The sequence below is a fragment of the Macrobrachium nipponense genome, chromosome 30, assembly GCF_015104395.2.
Source record: "Macrobrachium nipponense isolate FS-2020 chromosome 30, ASM1510439v2, whole genome shotgun sequence".
NCBI lineage: Eukaryota > Metazoa > Arthropoda > Malacostraca > Decapoda > Palaemonidae > Macrobrachium > Macrobrachium nipponense.
Window position 1 is genome coordinate 30,576,565 of NC_087218.1, and position 16,372 is coordinate 30,592,936.

The following is a 16,372-nucleotide window of genomic DNA, read 5'->3' on the forward strand; positions in this document are numbered from 1 at the left end:
ACACTCCAGCTGTAAATGTCCATCAAACCACATCAAAACAAGGGACTACAAATTCTGTTCTTAGCACTCAATTATGTACTTAAATTGATCATTCCATTATTTGGTTTTGATGGATTCAGCACTTTACTTACATTCAACATTATTTTTACCAGTGTCAAAAAGTAAGAGAGGTATGGATGAGTGTGTAATAAGGAGCAACAGGTGAAGTTTTTGCTCCTTTGCTTTGTGGAGTTAGTTAATAAGCACAGGTTTTATAAAGTTCTGCAGTAGAGGGCTTATTTTTCATGTGGGTATTTGGTCCTTATTGTTATTTATTTTTGCCTTCAGCAGTTTAGTGTACATAGATTTTGAGTGCATAGGTTTCAGGATATGTACTGTGTAATTATTTTTTGTAAGTTAATCCATCAAATGGATAAAATGTTTTGGTGTTTGCAGCAATGAAGTTAGCAAAGACATTAACAGTTGAAATGCACACATGTATTATAATTTCTGTCAACCTGTATAGTATCTTAATTTTGAAAATGTCCCGAATTGTAAGGTCTTGCAGAAAGTGACTTTGCTAGTTAGAAGGTTCAGGTTTTAAGTACTTTAAAAGTGAATATCCTCTTCATACATTGCACCTAAGGATTTAACCTCAGCTAATTTATATTAACCAACTCTTGGCTGTTTGCATGGCATTGACAGTAACTAATAACCACTAATATTACCATGGAAATGCATTTCTTCTCAGGAAATTGTTTATTTTTCTCATCAATTTTCCAAGTTCATTTCAGCTTTTTCATGAGTCTTTCTTATAGGCAGTAGAGGTCAAGGTAAATTTCAAGTTAGATTTGATAATGGTAGGAATATGACAGTGGCAAGTGATCTTCCTTGGGAAGTCTAACCCTGCCATGTTAGTTTTGTGTAGGATTACTTTGTATTAAAACTTTTCTGTTTTATCTTGAAAAAATTATTAATTTAGAGGAATACTGGACTTGCCCATTGTTCTTTCGTGCTATAATGTTCTTCACTTAACAAGACTGTATGTGTACACATCCAGATACACAAGCTTTTAATTGTTGTTGCCTGAAAACCCTTGATATTCCACTGTTTGCATTCCTTCCCTTTACCACTGTCCTGCTGTCCAACATTTTAAAAGTTGTTAAAAGAAAACTGTTCACAGTACTTTGCTATGTACTATTTTGATAAGTCAAATAAGGCTTTTATAGTTACAGTATTAAATTTTTATTGGTGCTGCTGATGATTGAACAAATTATAAAGTAAAATGGTTTAAATTTTATGGTTGTTAAAAATATTCAGTTTCAAGGTTCTCTGAAATAAAAAATATTCATTTTCAAGGTTTTCTGAAATAAAATTGTGAATTTCTTCCAGAAGTACTCCTTCAAATCTAGTGGACGTGATAGTGGCCATGGGGGTTCAGAACAAGAAGATTCACCACGCACTGGTTCTGCTGCAAAACTAGCTGCTCTCCACCTTAATAACAGTGTTGCACCTCACCTAACACCAGACCATCTCGTTAATCCATTCACTGCCAACAATGGAGCTGTTGCTGCAGCAAGTGTAGTTCATGAACAGGGTACTCCAGGACCTGAAGCATTGTTGCCAGACTATCGCTTGGCTGAGGGGACTCCAACTTTAAGAGTTCCGGCAGGCAACAGTGTCATTGGTAGAGGGCATCGCACACACTCTCCTTGGAATCACACATACACTGAAATACCTGATGGTACACAAGCAGGTCGACAGTCAAATATGGAAGGTGGCACTGATCCAGTTTACGAGGAAATTGAACGTGAAGTTAGATCTGATTTGCAGATGAGTGATTTGAGCGATGAAGATGGAAGGCGACACAGTTCAGACATATCTCGCCAATCATCTCGTAGTTATGGTGACCATCGACCTCTTTTACCATACACTTTGTCGGAGCATCATCATTCTACAGTCCCTCATCATCATCAGTTAACACACTATGATCCCCGGTTCAAGGCACGTGTACGTCACCAAGATAACATTGAAGACCAGCACAGCCGTACACTTCCAGGAAGCCGGATAGGCATAGGCCCCCAATTAGATCATACTGTCGTTAGTCCGGGCCATATTTTGCCTATGACACATGCTGCCGTAACTTCAGCCCACGCTCTACCACACGGGAATGGTCACATTGCCTCACAACAGTATATTGACAATGGATCTCACAGTGCAAATAGTATGCATCATATGTTAGATGGTGGTAGGCAGATAGTAGAGTACAATCAGGCTATGCTAGCAGCATTAGGAGGAGGGCATACTCTCCCTGTTGTCCATCCTCTTAGTGAACCTAACTTGAGAAACTGGGAAGCAGCTCAGAGGCACCGTGATCTCCAGCAACTACAACAGTTAGGCGAAATGACTGTAGCTGTTTTGAGTGGGGAGCAAGTGGTATGTAAACTCAAGCCTCCATTAGCTCCTATACATGAAAATTCTGCTGGAGTTCAGGCAGAGCGGCATCCACCCCCTCCCACCTATAGCCACTGCTAGGGCCTCTGTACAGTTAGTGTTTTTGTACATATGTGTATAGTGCTTTAAACCCATTAAAGGCCTTTATGCTTCATGAATGTAGGTGTGCAAGTGACAACTGTACTCAAGATAATCATTACGATAGGGTAATTTGCATTTATAAAAAGACTTGACATGGAGCATTGCCCTCTCAACTGACAAAAAGCAAGTCAATTGCCATAGCCACATTTTATAAGTGATTGAGGAGAACCACTTACCATTGTCCTAGTCAGGCCCTCTGTAGGAGGATTGCAACTATAAATAAACTTGAAAATTGTGGTTCCTCTCCTCCTGCCTTTCAGAATGACGAGACACTTCAGTGGTTACGTGATTGAAGTGTGTATTTTTGCAAAATAAAGCCGAAATGTCCAAAATAGGCACACAATGCAGTGTGTGTGTGTGAAGTGTAATCTACATGAAAAATTGTGGATGCTATACAGCATACAACTTAGTGTTGAATATTTACTTTGAAAAACTCAGTTACGTATTTCAGAATCTGCTAACAAACTCTCAAATGGCAGAGGATGAAGTGGTAAAGTTAAAATTGCACAATTGAAACAAAATTATAGATAGGCACAGTAAGGACAAATTTATACTTTTTTTCCCCAAGTAGTGACTACTGGAACAAGTCTAAGAAATATTTCTTCAAGCAATACAGTATCTATAGATACATTTATACTACAGATGTGGCCGAACATATTTAGACTTTGTTTTGCTAATTTCTGCTTTGTTAATGAAAGTTTTAATTAACTCATCCTAGTTCAGATAAATAGCTCATACGATACTTTCCATGATTTTTTTTTCTTATAACTTAGACTGCGTTTTCTTGTGATATGAGGATTATCAAAGGGAAATGTTTTTATTGGTAGTGATTTGATCCTTGTGATTGTTCTTGAAATTTCTGTTTGCTGCGTGATCCATCGTCATCATTCCAAAGGATCTGTCAAGATTACAATCCCTGTTCAGGATTACATATAATGATGCTTCACTCTTATTTGTGCTTCACATTCTTTCTTAGAGGTTTTAATATTTCTAATATATTAATCTAGGCTGTTTTGACTTCAGGTAAATCATTTTATTTTATTGAGATTTTAAATGAAATTTATTATGAAAGTTGTTACAAGAAATATTAACATGTCAAAAGCATGTGCCATTTGTATTTCTGCACTATCCTAAAATACGTTAGAAAAAGTATAATTCCTCAGTGACAGAGATTATAGTTTTCACAGTTTTTGTTGATAATTAATTTAAAGAGAGAACTTGGTATAGTTTTGTCATATAGTTCTTAGCCCAAGCAATATAATTTATTGATTATTTATTCATCAGAGAAAATATGTCATTTGGGTATCAGCAATGAAATACTTGTGACCAGCATCAGGGAAATTATTTTGGTTATTGCTTCTGCCTAATTCTTGAAATCTGCCTGTAGTGCTTTGCTAACATGCCAATACATAATTTTTAAACAACAGAAACTTAAACTTCAAGCCTAACTACTACTCACATACACATTAAGTTTTTATAGGGCACTTCACCAAAAGGTTCTTTTCAGACTGAATAAATAGAATCAATTTAATTTTGAATGAGTTGAGGCATCCAAACTGGAAGTGCTACTTGCTTACAGTAGATGGGTCTTCACCTAAACATGGGACCAATAAGTATAGTTTGAAGTCTAATGTACAGTAGTTTGGAAAATTTGGCTTTTATTTTTTGCCAGGGCTAAGTGAGTTTTGTATAAAAAGTAATTTTTGTACTTCAGCTGTTTGTTTTGTATCTTTGTTATTAAATAAACTTCTTGCAGCATTACTACAATTTTACCAAGGTTTTATCAGTCATAAAAATTATATACACTGTTTCACCCTTAACCTTTAAAGCAAGTTAATCATTTTATATACTAGTAAAAAAAGAAAAAAAAGTTTGTCCCATCTTTAAAATTAATTTATTGTACTTGTTTGTTGCACTTTTTTCAATATTGATATTGAGCATTGAGCAATGCATTTGGGAAACTTAGAAACTGAGAATTATATTGTTTTAGATGTTAGAAGGAACTTAATTTTAAAATTAGTGAAATTTTACCAGAATATTTATTTCTCATTCAATTTTTTAAAACATATTTATGGGTACAATTTCATTTCAGAGGCCCCTTTCCTATATTCACATGAAACCTGCCAGCTTTGTGTGTGACAATACCTTAGGATACATTTTGTTTCACAGATATATATAACTTGCCATGTTCTCTCTAATAAGTTTTTTGAGTTTGTTACTTATATTATAGAGCCATAGCCAGGAAGGCAGCAGCTCTGGATTACAAAATGGTAAATCTAAAAACCTCCCAACTTTTCTGTGCCTCTCTCTTATGTGTAGTCATTGTATAGAAACTGCTCTGTTTTGTAATATTTTGTATGTAAACTGTGATACATGTATTAAATAAAATCTATCGCCAAATTGATATCAAATAAATTATTGTGAAAGATAATCATAACTTTTGCAACCTCTCAGTATTTTAATGTGAGGCATCCTATTTTTATATCTAGTATTATCAACAGGACCATTGTTCATGTGCGAACAAATCTTCGGTCTTAACAATATGATAATTTTTAGCGCCTAACTGGATCCTGTTAAATCGCAAATGAAAGCAAGGAATCTTGTGAAATCTGGCAACACGTGCTTATATCGGGCGAAGAGTGGTCAAGGACCATGCATCTACGCCACCGCATAAAGTCTTTTCTTAACTGCCAGGGCAAGAGTTGTGGTTTACCTCTCTCAGCCTTTGCCTGGTTCATTGCCTGTTTCGCGCGTGTGTGTGTACACGCGTGTGCTTATTGTGGCTGCTTCTGCTCCATCTCGGCCTCAACAACGTGTGCGCGCCCCAGAACTCCACATTTTCCGTGTTCTCATTTTTTGGCTTCGGCTGCGACTGATCCCCACATCACTTGTAGTAGGTGTGTCTCTAACGTTTGTACAATAGCGAATCCCTGCACAGAATGCTGTGCATGGCCTAGAGAGCAGAAGTTATTTCATAGTAACAGGGAGCATCGTAGAGTTTCTACTCTCCCTTTGTGGGAGGGTTTTTCTTCTCTTCCCAATGCTTCGTCTCCTGCTGCTATCACACCCCCATAGTAGTGTTGTGCCTTTGTCCCCTTCCTTTTCTTCCATCAATTCATCACCAGAAGTATCAGGAGGCCCTCAGGCTGATTTATGTAATGTCACCCCTTCTTCGGGAGTTAATGTGATTCCCGAGAGGGAGGAGGCTTTTTTCATCTGTCTTTTATTGCAGAGTCAGAGGCATCCAAAAATGGTGGCGCTTTGGAGGACGCTTGGGCTATGGGGTTCACCGTCCTTGGAGGGTTTGCCGACGCCCTTCATGGATGCTCGCTATCCCCCTCCTCATGCTGTCCAGGCCCTCCCCCCTCCTCCTGGCCTCGTCTTCGTGGGTAGCCGAGGTCAGCCATTTTGTATTCTCCGCCAGTGACAGTTGCCACTTCTTCGAGTCAGCTCCACTAGTGACGTCACGGGGTCAGTCATTCTGTATCCTTCCACCAGTGGCATCTGCTTCCCGTTCAGATCGAGGGGAAACCGCGACATCATTGCCGCTTATGACGTCACTTCCATCGATAATGTCACTCCCAGTCGTCTCCACTGCGCTGCCTCACTCGTCTGTGTCGTCATTTGCTGCTGTGATGTCATCTCTGCCATCCAGTTTGCTGCATACCCCTTCCATGTCGTCGGACCCTTCTCTTGCTGATCCATCCAAGGCTTTATGCCTGGCAGTTCTTAAAGAGATTGGACTCTGTTTTAGAAGATAAGTTGGCTGCGATGTTGGCTGGGAGGACTGGAAGCAAGCATGTTGCATTGCCCTCACCTCCTGCGAAGAGATTGTGTAAGAAACCAGTGCTGTCTTCCTCTCCTTCTTCCCCATCTCCGCCATATCAGCGTGTCAAGTGTTGCAAGGCTAAGGACTTTGCCATTTCTTCGTCTGCGAGTGTTAGTGTTGTAGAGACTGTTAGTGTATCTTCCCCGGTGCAATCTGCAGTGGCTGCTTCGTCCTCTGCATTGAGTTGTGAGCGTGTTGCAACCTCCCTCGTTCGTCCACGTGTTGCAGGTGCTCCCACTTCTCCTTCTCCAGGGCCTTTTCGTCGCCGTAAGGATCTCAAGGCGCCTGTCAAGAGGTCGAAGGTTGTGAGCACGGAGTTGGTGCAGCAGGAGTGTTTGCCTGCCCCTCTCCCTGGTACTTCCAGGAGTTTGTCTCCGAGGGATTCTCATTCTATCTTGAGCATTCGGGATTCCTTACCTGCACACGTTCATACATCTGCCACGCCCGTACCTATTCGCGGCCTTGTTAGAGAGTCATCTGTTGGGAGAGTGCATAGTGATGTCCCTAGTGTTGTGGATGGTTCATCGTGGAAGTTGGGACTTGGATCCAGCCCAGACAGGTTAGTTGGTGTTTCGGGCTGTTTGGCCACTGGTTCTTCCATTAATTTAAACGAGGAAGGCTCTTTAGATATGCCTACACACCCTTCTCGTCGTCAGTCTCCGTTGCCAGAGCAGGAGGAAGGGGAGACACCAGTTTTTTTCTTCCTTTACAGAAGTTAATGACCACATTCGTGGACCCAACAATTTGAAGAAAAGGACTCGGGCTCTGTCGTCTTACACTCCTTCCTGCTTGGAAGCCTTGCTGGGAGCTATGCAGGATCCCAAGTCATCGTTTCAACTTCCCTTGTCAGGACACGTCCAGTCGGTCTTGCATAAGGTTAACGCCTCTGTTTCAAATCGTGACGGTTCGCTTCACTCTAGGGGCTCTGCCAAGCTGCTACCCCTACCTCTCACGAGGCATAGGAAGTACTATGCTACGAACTCTACTTTTCAGTATTGGAATCTGCGGCAGCCTCCATGTTGCAGATGGTTTCTTGGCTGGATTTCTGGTCAACGGTCATTGTCAGGATAGCTTCTGACAGGTCTTCAAAGGTGTTGGTGAGTGCTTCCTCTCTTGCCAGTTTGTTGCAGTCTGGTGGCAAGGCATTTTCGTATATGGCTGACCGTGTTAATTTATGGGCTAAACTTCTCTTGATTAGAAGAAACGCGGCTTTATCCACGATGGAAAGATCAGATGACCCTGAGTCCTTGCTGGCATTGAGGAATGGAGATCTGTTTAAGTCTCAATTTTTGTTCCCTCAGACTGAGCTGGAGGATGCGATTGACCGGCGCCGGGCTGACACCAAAGACAGATTAGTGTACCAGGCTGTGTCTAAGTCAGAGTCTCATCCTTGGAGGCGTTCGGCTCCTCCTCCTCCCCCTGCCCAGCAGCAGTCGCGAAGATCGTCGCCTGGTAGGCCGTCGAGGTGTTCGGTTTCGGCAGGGCCTCCCCATTCATCCCAGCCTAGGTCAGAGGACCAACGTCCCTTTTGCTCCCGTTCCTTTAAGCCGAGAAGGGGCCCCAGGGGCAGAGGTTAAGGAGGCCGTCAGTAGGTTAGGCTCCTCTCCCTCTCCTGTACCATGGCCATTGAGCCAAGTGGCAGAGTTTGGGGCGGAGAAGTGGGTGGTAGATGTCCTTTGGGTGGGGTATCTACTGCCATTCGACTTCTGTCCTCCTCTCTTGGACAAGCCGCAGCTTAGGAGGAAGTATCCTCCAGATTCTCTGAAGTTCTTAGCTCTTTGGGAGGAAGTGCAGAAGATGCTGGACAAGGATGCGACAGAGGAAGTGGTGCATCCGTCTCCTGGGGTTTTACAGTCGCATCTTGGTGCCCAAGGCGTCGGGAGGTTGGAGACCTGTGATCGACTTATCCACCTTAAATCACTTCATCAGCAAGACAAGGTTCAAGATGGAGGCCCCACGTTCAGTGTTGGCAGCTGTGAGGGAAGGCAACATTATGCTGTTGATAGACTTGAGGGAGGCATACTTCCAAATCCTTATTCATCTGACGTCCAGGAAGTTCCTTTGCTTCTCTCTCTTAGAGTTCAAAGTCCTGTGCTTCGGGCAGACCACAGCCCCTCAAGTGTTCACAAGGGTCTTCTCTCTTGTCTCAAGTTGGGCTCATGCTCAGGGGATCCGTTTCCTGAGGTACGTTGATGATTGGTTGGTCTTCGCAGGTTCCAAGGAAAAGCTGCTGCAGGACAGAGATCGTCTGCTTCAGTTTTGTTTGGAACTGGGCATCGTGGTCAACCAGGAAAAGTCAAACCTCATACCCAGTCAAAGGATTCCCTACCTGGGCATGGTCATTGATACGGTGGTTGCAAGAGTTTCCCGTCGGATCACAGGTTGGAGAAGTTGCGAGTGGTGGCGCGCGACTACCTATTGGAACCACATCAGTCAGCTCATCAGTTCTTCTGGGAGTTTTGTCTTCCCTGAAGAAGCTGGTCCCTCATGGGCATCTTCATCTTCGTCTCTACAATGGAGACTGGGGGAATTTTGGTCTCTGGCAGGGGACTCACCCCTGTAAAGGTTCTATCTCTGGAAGTGAGAGAAAACCTTCGTTGGTGGTTGGACAGCCGAAATCTTTTGATGGGTGTCCCTCTGCGTTCTCTCCCACCGAACTTCCTTCAGTTTTCAGATGTCTCCCTCGCAGGTTGGGGGCTCATTTAGGCAGCCTCATTGCCTCAGGCGTTTGGAGTTTGGAGGAGAAAGTAGAGGTCATTCTGTCATTCTCATGTTGGACAACACCACGGTGGTCGCCTATGTGAACAAGCAGGGAGGTCTGGTTTCATGTCAACTTCACGCCTTGACCATCGAGGTTCACCAGTGGGCGGTCAGCAATTTGGTAGAGCTCTCAGCCAGGTATATCCCAGGCAAATGGAATGTGGTCGCAGACAAACTCAGTCGTCGGGATCAGATCCTAGGAACAGAGTGGTCCCTTCATCAGGTAGTAGTAGACAGGCTCTTCCAGGTTTGGGGGGAGACCCATGCTGGACCTTTTTGCGACTTGGTTCAACATTAAACTGGAGATATTCTGTTCAGTGGTTCCAGATCCTTTAGCATTAGCAGAGGACGTGTTCCAACATCCCTGGGACAACCTGGAGGTGTATGCTTTCCCTCCATTTTGTTTGATCCGTCAAGTTCTGAACAGGCTGATGAGTTCACAGGGTCTCAGGATGACTTTGGTAGCCCCTCTGTGGCCTCAGGCGGAATGGTTTCTAAATCTGCTGTCATTGTTGTTGGAGGTTCCAAGGGAAATTCCCCCTTGTGGCATCTCCTGTGTCAGCCACATACAGAAAGGTTCCACCAGTCAGTAGAATCCCTGTCTCTTCACGGTTGGAGAACAGCGGGGCATATGTCCAGCAGTCTCAGAAGATTGACCTCTGCCGTTTACCAGGGCAAATGCCCAATCTACTGTGATTGGTGCTGTAAAAGGGTTTTTCTCCACTTGCAACCTCTACTCAGCGCTTAGCAGACTTTTTAACCTTCCTCAGAGATGAGAAATGTTTGTCTGTTTCTGCCATTAGATGCTACAGGGCGGCCCTGAGTCTAGTGTTATGCCTTAGAGGTATCAACATCTCCTTGTCCTGGGAACTTTCCTTCCTGGTTAAGGGGTTTGAGCAATCAAGTTCTCCTAGGGAGCTCAAGCCTCCGACATGGGATGTTTCCTTTGTTCTGAGAAGCTTCACTAGGGTCCATATGAGCCTTTGCGTCGCTAATCTGACAGGAACTTGACACTTAAGACGGTTTTCCTCCTGGCCTTGGCATCTTGAAGAGAGTGGGAGAGCTCCATGGTCTGAGATATGATGTGAAGCACACCAGGGGTGGGGGGTCGGTGTCCTTCGAATTTGTCCCAAAATTCATGACCAAGACCCAAATTCCCTCTGTGCACGATGATAGGTTCACTTCCTTTTCCATTTCATCACTGAATGGGTGGTGATGCTCAAGAGCTTTTGTTGTGTCCTGTCCAGGCCCTGCATTGGTATCTTAAAAGGACACAGCACCTTAGGCTAAGCTGCTGCAGACTTTTTGTTAGCACAGGATGTTCAAAGAAAGAGGTGTCGAAGAATACTATCTCTTTGGATACGGGAGACCATCAGACAGGCATACTTGACTCTTGATGTTTCCGCCGCCACGTCTGCAGGTTAGAGAGCATGACGTAAGGGGTATTGGTCCCTCTCTGGCTTTCGAAAAGAACTTGACTGTACATAGAGTACTGAGCGCTGGTACTTGGTTACGCCAGTCCACGTTCACCTCTTTCTATCTTAAGGATGTTGCCCGCAGATCTATAGACACGTTTTCCCTGGGTCCTGTGGTGGCTGCCCAATAGGTTGTATAACTCATAATTGCCCTTAACAGGGCAGTTTTGTATCTTACCTAAGATGACTGCGTGGATAAGAGAATGAGTGAGTTGGCTGGTCTCTTTCTTTCTCTTGTACCTTTCCCTCTTCCTTCGGGCAGGTTAAGGAATACTAGAGACATCATTCACTGGACTGGTCTGATACAGGTGATTAAGGTATTCATACTGATAGTGTGGTCGCTTGGTATACAAATATCCAGCCCTCTATTTGGTAGCATATGCTCCGCTCCTTGGCAAGGGGGAGTTGGGAGTGGTAACAAACCCTGGTGAGTTGGTTTGTTATAGGCAGTCCAAGCTTCTCTTTGGTTCCCTATACAATGATTCTCCCATATATCATTGTACGTCACACAGTGTCTGGGTGGTTAGATATCAATTTATCTAGCTCCTCACAAGCTTTAGTCCCTCTCCAGAAGTTATTTCTTCTGGAGCTGGACTGGTGGGTAGGCCCCCAGCCAGTTTAGGATATCTTGTACCTCCCTCCAAGTACAAGTATCCTATTCTTAAGACTGAAGGTTTGTTCGCGTATGAACTAATGACAAATTTTCTAAGACAATTTGTATTTTTCATAGCTACAAACCTGAGGTCTTAACATTGTACTGCCCACCTCTAGCTGCCCCTCTGTCTGCTAAGACATCCTGAGTTGGGAAAGACTGACGCGGTGGCGTAGATGCGTGGTCCTTGACCACTCTTCACCCGATATATGTATGCGTTGCCAGATCTCATAAGATTCCTTGCTTTCATTAGCAATTTAACCGGATCCAGCTAGGCACTAGAAATTATCCTATTTTTAAGACCTCAGGTTTGTAGCTATGAAAAATACAAATTGTCCTAAAAATTTGTCATTTTCTCATGAACCACCTGATGATATACAACAACAACTACAAATGCAGTGATGAATCATTTTGCTTGTGTTCCTGGTGCCCTTTGCAGAATTTGGACCTCATATACAGGAATGAATTGGCTGGATTACTTTCGGGGAGGGATCTGTTACTGCAGCCTAAGCCATTTTTTCAGAGTCAGGTTCAAAGCCACACACTTGAGGCAGGTATGTGGAATGCAACAAGCACAAGAAAGACAAGAACAGGAGCCAGTAGTTCAGTGAGGCTGTCGAGGGATGGCAAGAACAGAGGCAACAGGAACTTCATAATGGCAGGCTGGATACCATATACAGAACCATATCAAGAACAGAAGCATGACAGATGTGTTGCGCCACTGCACCAGCCTACATATGAGGTTAATCAAATTGCTAAAACTAATGTTGTCCTGAAACTGCTACTACAGTATTCTTGCTACACCTGCCGCTGAACTCTTGTCTCTGCTGCTGCAGTTGTTCTTGTTAAATATAAGAGTAAACCAACAAAAGGTGAGGTTCCCTTACAATGCTTGAAGATGATACAATGTAGTGCAGGGTCCTGGCATGAGTATTAGAGGAAGAAGGATACAATACCAGTGATGTGGATGCCTACATAGCTACTGCCCAAAGATTATGGAAATTGCCTGGCACTGGAAGAAAGAATGTATGTGGCTTGGATGAAGGTTCATCTAGAAAGTACAAGATGTCAGATTGGAAATTCAGTAGACAAAAGTCTGTGCAGAAATAGGCATTGATACATAATTGTCAGACAAAAAAAAAAAAACTTGAAACATACAATTACTTCCTGCAGTGTTAGAACTAAGCGAAGTGTGTTCACTGTCAACCAGTGTACAGCCAAATGAGCATGCATGGCTGTTTGATAAAGCCTGATAGGAGTGTTCAAGGAGACAAAGCACAAGCAAGGGAAGTTGGTGGCAGTATATAAACTGATGCCAGGAGTAATTAGAAGATTGGAAAAGTTGGTAAACCTCAGCTGGAAAGCCCAAGATGATAAAAGTTTCTTCATCTCTAACAAGTTGGGTGTGCTGACATTTAAAGACTATTGGCCAGGAAGTCATCTGGCATGGGCTGAACTTGAGCAGGCATGAAGGAGTGCAGGTAAAGACAAAGTAACAGGGAAAGCAGCTCATCTTAAAAAGGTTGAGAAAAAGTTGTTCTTCCCCTCCAATCAATGTTGCCTTAATCTGAAGTAGGCATCAGGGGAAGAGACCTGAGGCCAATACATAGCAAAGGCAATGAAGAGGGCAGAAAAAAATAGGACAACAGGAAACTTGGGCTCTTCAATACAATCAGATGACAAGTATGAACTGTGGCAGAGCAAGAAATTAAGGAAGACCCAACCTCACTACCATCACTAGAGCTCATACTAAATTCCACTAGCTTGGGAACAGCCATAACATAGAAAAGTTAATTAATTTGGAAAACCAATAACCCTGGCAAAAATTATAAGATTTTCAGTCTACCTAGTACTGACCAAACATGCCAATATTCATAGCAGCAAACATTTCGGAGAAAATACTTTTAATATAATACAAAAAAATGTTTTATGCAAAAAATGTCCAACTCTGAGCAAAACTAAAAAATTTATGATTAACATCAATACTGCATAAATTACAAAAATTACAGTGAACTATTAAAATGTTTTCATATTATAAATTTACTTTGGTAGAGCAGAGATACAAAAATATAGAGCAAAGAAACTAATTTTCATATCACAAAAATGTACAATTTGTACAGAAAGTCCTGCAGAAGAATGTAACAAAAGTCACCTTAAATACTTTCACAAGTAAATAACATTTCATACTTCACAAATACCTGTTGTAAATAAATGAAAATGTATAGGCACCAATAAAACAATTATTACTAAACGCTCATATTTTAACTACATATACTTGAGCTTCCCAGTCTTCAACAGCACTGCAGAGTAAATTGCTGGATCTATAAACAAAAACTGTGCAAAGATCAAATGAAAAATATACTAAAAAACCTGTGCAAAGTTCACTGAAAAATATACTAAGTAATAAAGCTGAAAAACTGGAAATACCACAGGAATTCCATTCAGATCCAAGTGTAGGAAACTCCTTTAGAAGCTCAAATCAGTCTGCAAATAAAGGTTCAGTACTACAAGAGTCTTAAGGAACTGTAGTTCAAGACACCAACCAACCTGAACTACTTGACGATCATCATCTTCATGTGAACTGAATTATATGTAGGATTCTTGCATGACAAAAAGGCAGCATTAGACTAAATGGGCTTCGATTAAACATTTGTTTTGAATACTATATGAGCAGAATATTTTACAAATGTTGCCAATGCAACAAGAATGTTATTTAACCCTTTTTGGGGTAACTACAATCCTCAAAGGAGTCAAACAAAATTGCAATACTTCTAGACACAATAAATGGCAATTTTCAATTTGTAATTTGGACCTTTTGGTTAGCTTTTTTTGGAGTTTCTGAACATACCATGAAGTATAAGTGCTTTGCTATAAAATGACATCAAAATGAGTATCACTACATGTATAGTAGCTTAGCAGACACCAGTAAAAGTGAAATATTGTTAATCTGAGTCCATATCCTACGACGGACAAGATTTGAAGAGGTCTATGCCTGGGTGGGTTAAAACAGTAACACTGGAACAAAGCACGTACTTAGGAACAAGCAAAAAAAAGTCAAACCCTGAGACCTGCACTGTACTCCACGATGCTGCCAATTTCAAGTCGCAGCACAATATCCTAACAAGGTAAACTTGAGACAACTAACTACTACCTGGTGATTTGTACAAATGATAAAAATTTTTTTTTTATTAAATTAGACTTCCTAATTTGAATAAGCCCCATTAATACTGATTGGCATTAAAATGAGGACATAACAGTATAAAATTAACAAATATCGTATAAACCTTTCAGGTCACCCCATATAACAGCAAAACAGACTTACAATGAGACATTTCAATATGTCTCCCCCATCAGATTTATAAAACTGAAGCTTGAAGTCCATAAAGATTCAAGCCCTGCCTACCTACCAAAATGCTGATGATGATGATGATAAACATCTACAGACTGTAAAGTACAAGATTGTATAAATTATTTTAGTGACACCAGAGATTCATATTTCCAGTCTCTAACGGGTTTTCCTTTAGAATCTGAAATGTGTGACAGACAATGTGTGCAATATAGCTTTGATCAAAGGAATGCTGCAAATAACCTTAAATACTCCCAGAAACTACAAAAGTTTAGAGAAGGGGATAAAAAAGTATATTTGTGCAAAAAAGCCAGATGAATACAGGTACTGAACACTCAACAGTGTGTGCGTGTTACACACCAAGTACTAGCATCAGCACTTGGCCATTTTTTAGTCATAGATGTTTATCTGGTCTGCCTATTAAATACTCCATTACCTACTGAGATTCTTATTTTCAAATCAAACAAGGTGACAATGTATTCAAAGTGAAATAGAATAAAAAAAAATACAATCACAACTACAATTAAATATGATGAAAGCCTCAAAATTTAAGATCTAAAAGCATTAAAAAAGGGATTTTGACAAAGGAAAAATCTATTTCTGGGGGAAGACCTGTGTCACCCGGTGAAAACTGTAGCTCGCTTTTCTAAGTATAAATAGATCCTAAATATACCAGAGAAAAAGCTAGCATGGTATGCTGAAGTTATTACCCCCAGCACAAGCGCCCCAAGGGGCGTCGATATAAAGTATAAGGGAGAGTGGAAGCCACTACTCACAGGTCCTCTGCCAATAGGAGGATTCCTTTCCAAAATCCCTCCACGGCAAGAGCCGTTACAAGGGTTAGAGCCGTCACAAAGGTCACCTCCCTTACCTTCCTCTCGCTACTACTACTAATACCCACGCGCATTCTTCATTCCTGGAATAGACCACCAAGCTTGGACTGGATAAGGGTGGGGTAAGAAGAAGAAGAAGGGCTGGGTTCACTGGGCGACACAGGTCTTCCCCCAGAAATAGATTTTTCCTTCGTCAAAATCCCTTTTCTGGGTTCAACCTGTGTCTGCCGGTGAAAAAGTATCTGAGAATTCCCATCCAAGCTAAACAGATACCAAACAAGCGTATAGAAGGGGATAATGAAACCTAAGGTTCATTTAAAGAATAAATTTAATGTTCTATAATAAGGCAAGAAATTTACTTATATACCAATTAAACTAGGACTTAAACTAGGACTTAGAACTAGTAATAATGAGATAATATAATAGGACAATGTACAATTATGGTATCTGAGCAATATAGAAGGGTATGTACAGACAGTTCCATAAAACCAATATGGTCTCAATACAGATAGTTCCATAAAACCAATATGGTCTCAATACTATATACATGTTCATTCCGGTGGCGGGATGGTCAAGAACCAGCTCGGCCCGAAAGAGAGAAGTTGGCAGGGAATACGAGCGAGGCAGGTAGGAAGGAGAGAGTATTAGGGAAAGAAATAACAAAAGGCTAAGGAAAGGAGTTGGTAAGACTCAGTTATTTAGGGGAGACTATGCTCCCTGCAGCCACCGTTGGGAATTTAAGGGCCTCTAAGTTTTTGAGATAGTGGCGTTTAAATACTGCTGGAGATTTCCAACCCGTATATTTCTTCAGGTCTTCAAAATTCATATTTTGAAAATAGTTAATGGAGGTAGCCACTGCTCGGATGTCATGGACGTGTGGGACTGAATCCGGGTTGGCCTGTT

General features: G+C 41.8%; 1 protein-coding gene across 11 annotated transcripts in view; it reads left to right on the forward strand.

Moving 5' to 3' along the window:
• LOC135202396 (latrophilin Cirl-like) overlaps positions 1–5,005 on the forward strand; it is a 528,379-nt gene extending 523,374 nt beyond the window's left edge. For 8 of the 11 annotated variants that reach the window (XM_064231779.1, XM_064231787.1, XM_064231786.1 and 5 more), the window contains one exon: positions 1,372–5,005. In XM_064231779.1, coding sequence (XP_064087849.1) covers positions 1,372–2,514 — 1,143 coding nt within the window. In that variant the 3' untranslated portion in view covers positions 2,515–5,005. The remainder of the gene's footprint in view (positions 1–1,371) is intronic. The other 3 variants (XM_064231782.1, XM_064231789.1, XM_064231783.1) reach the window with 1 other exon arrangement.
• Positions 5,006–16,372: the final 11,367 nt, after the last annotated feature.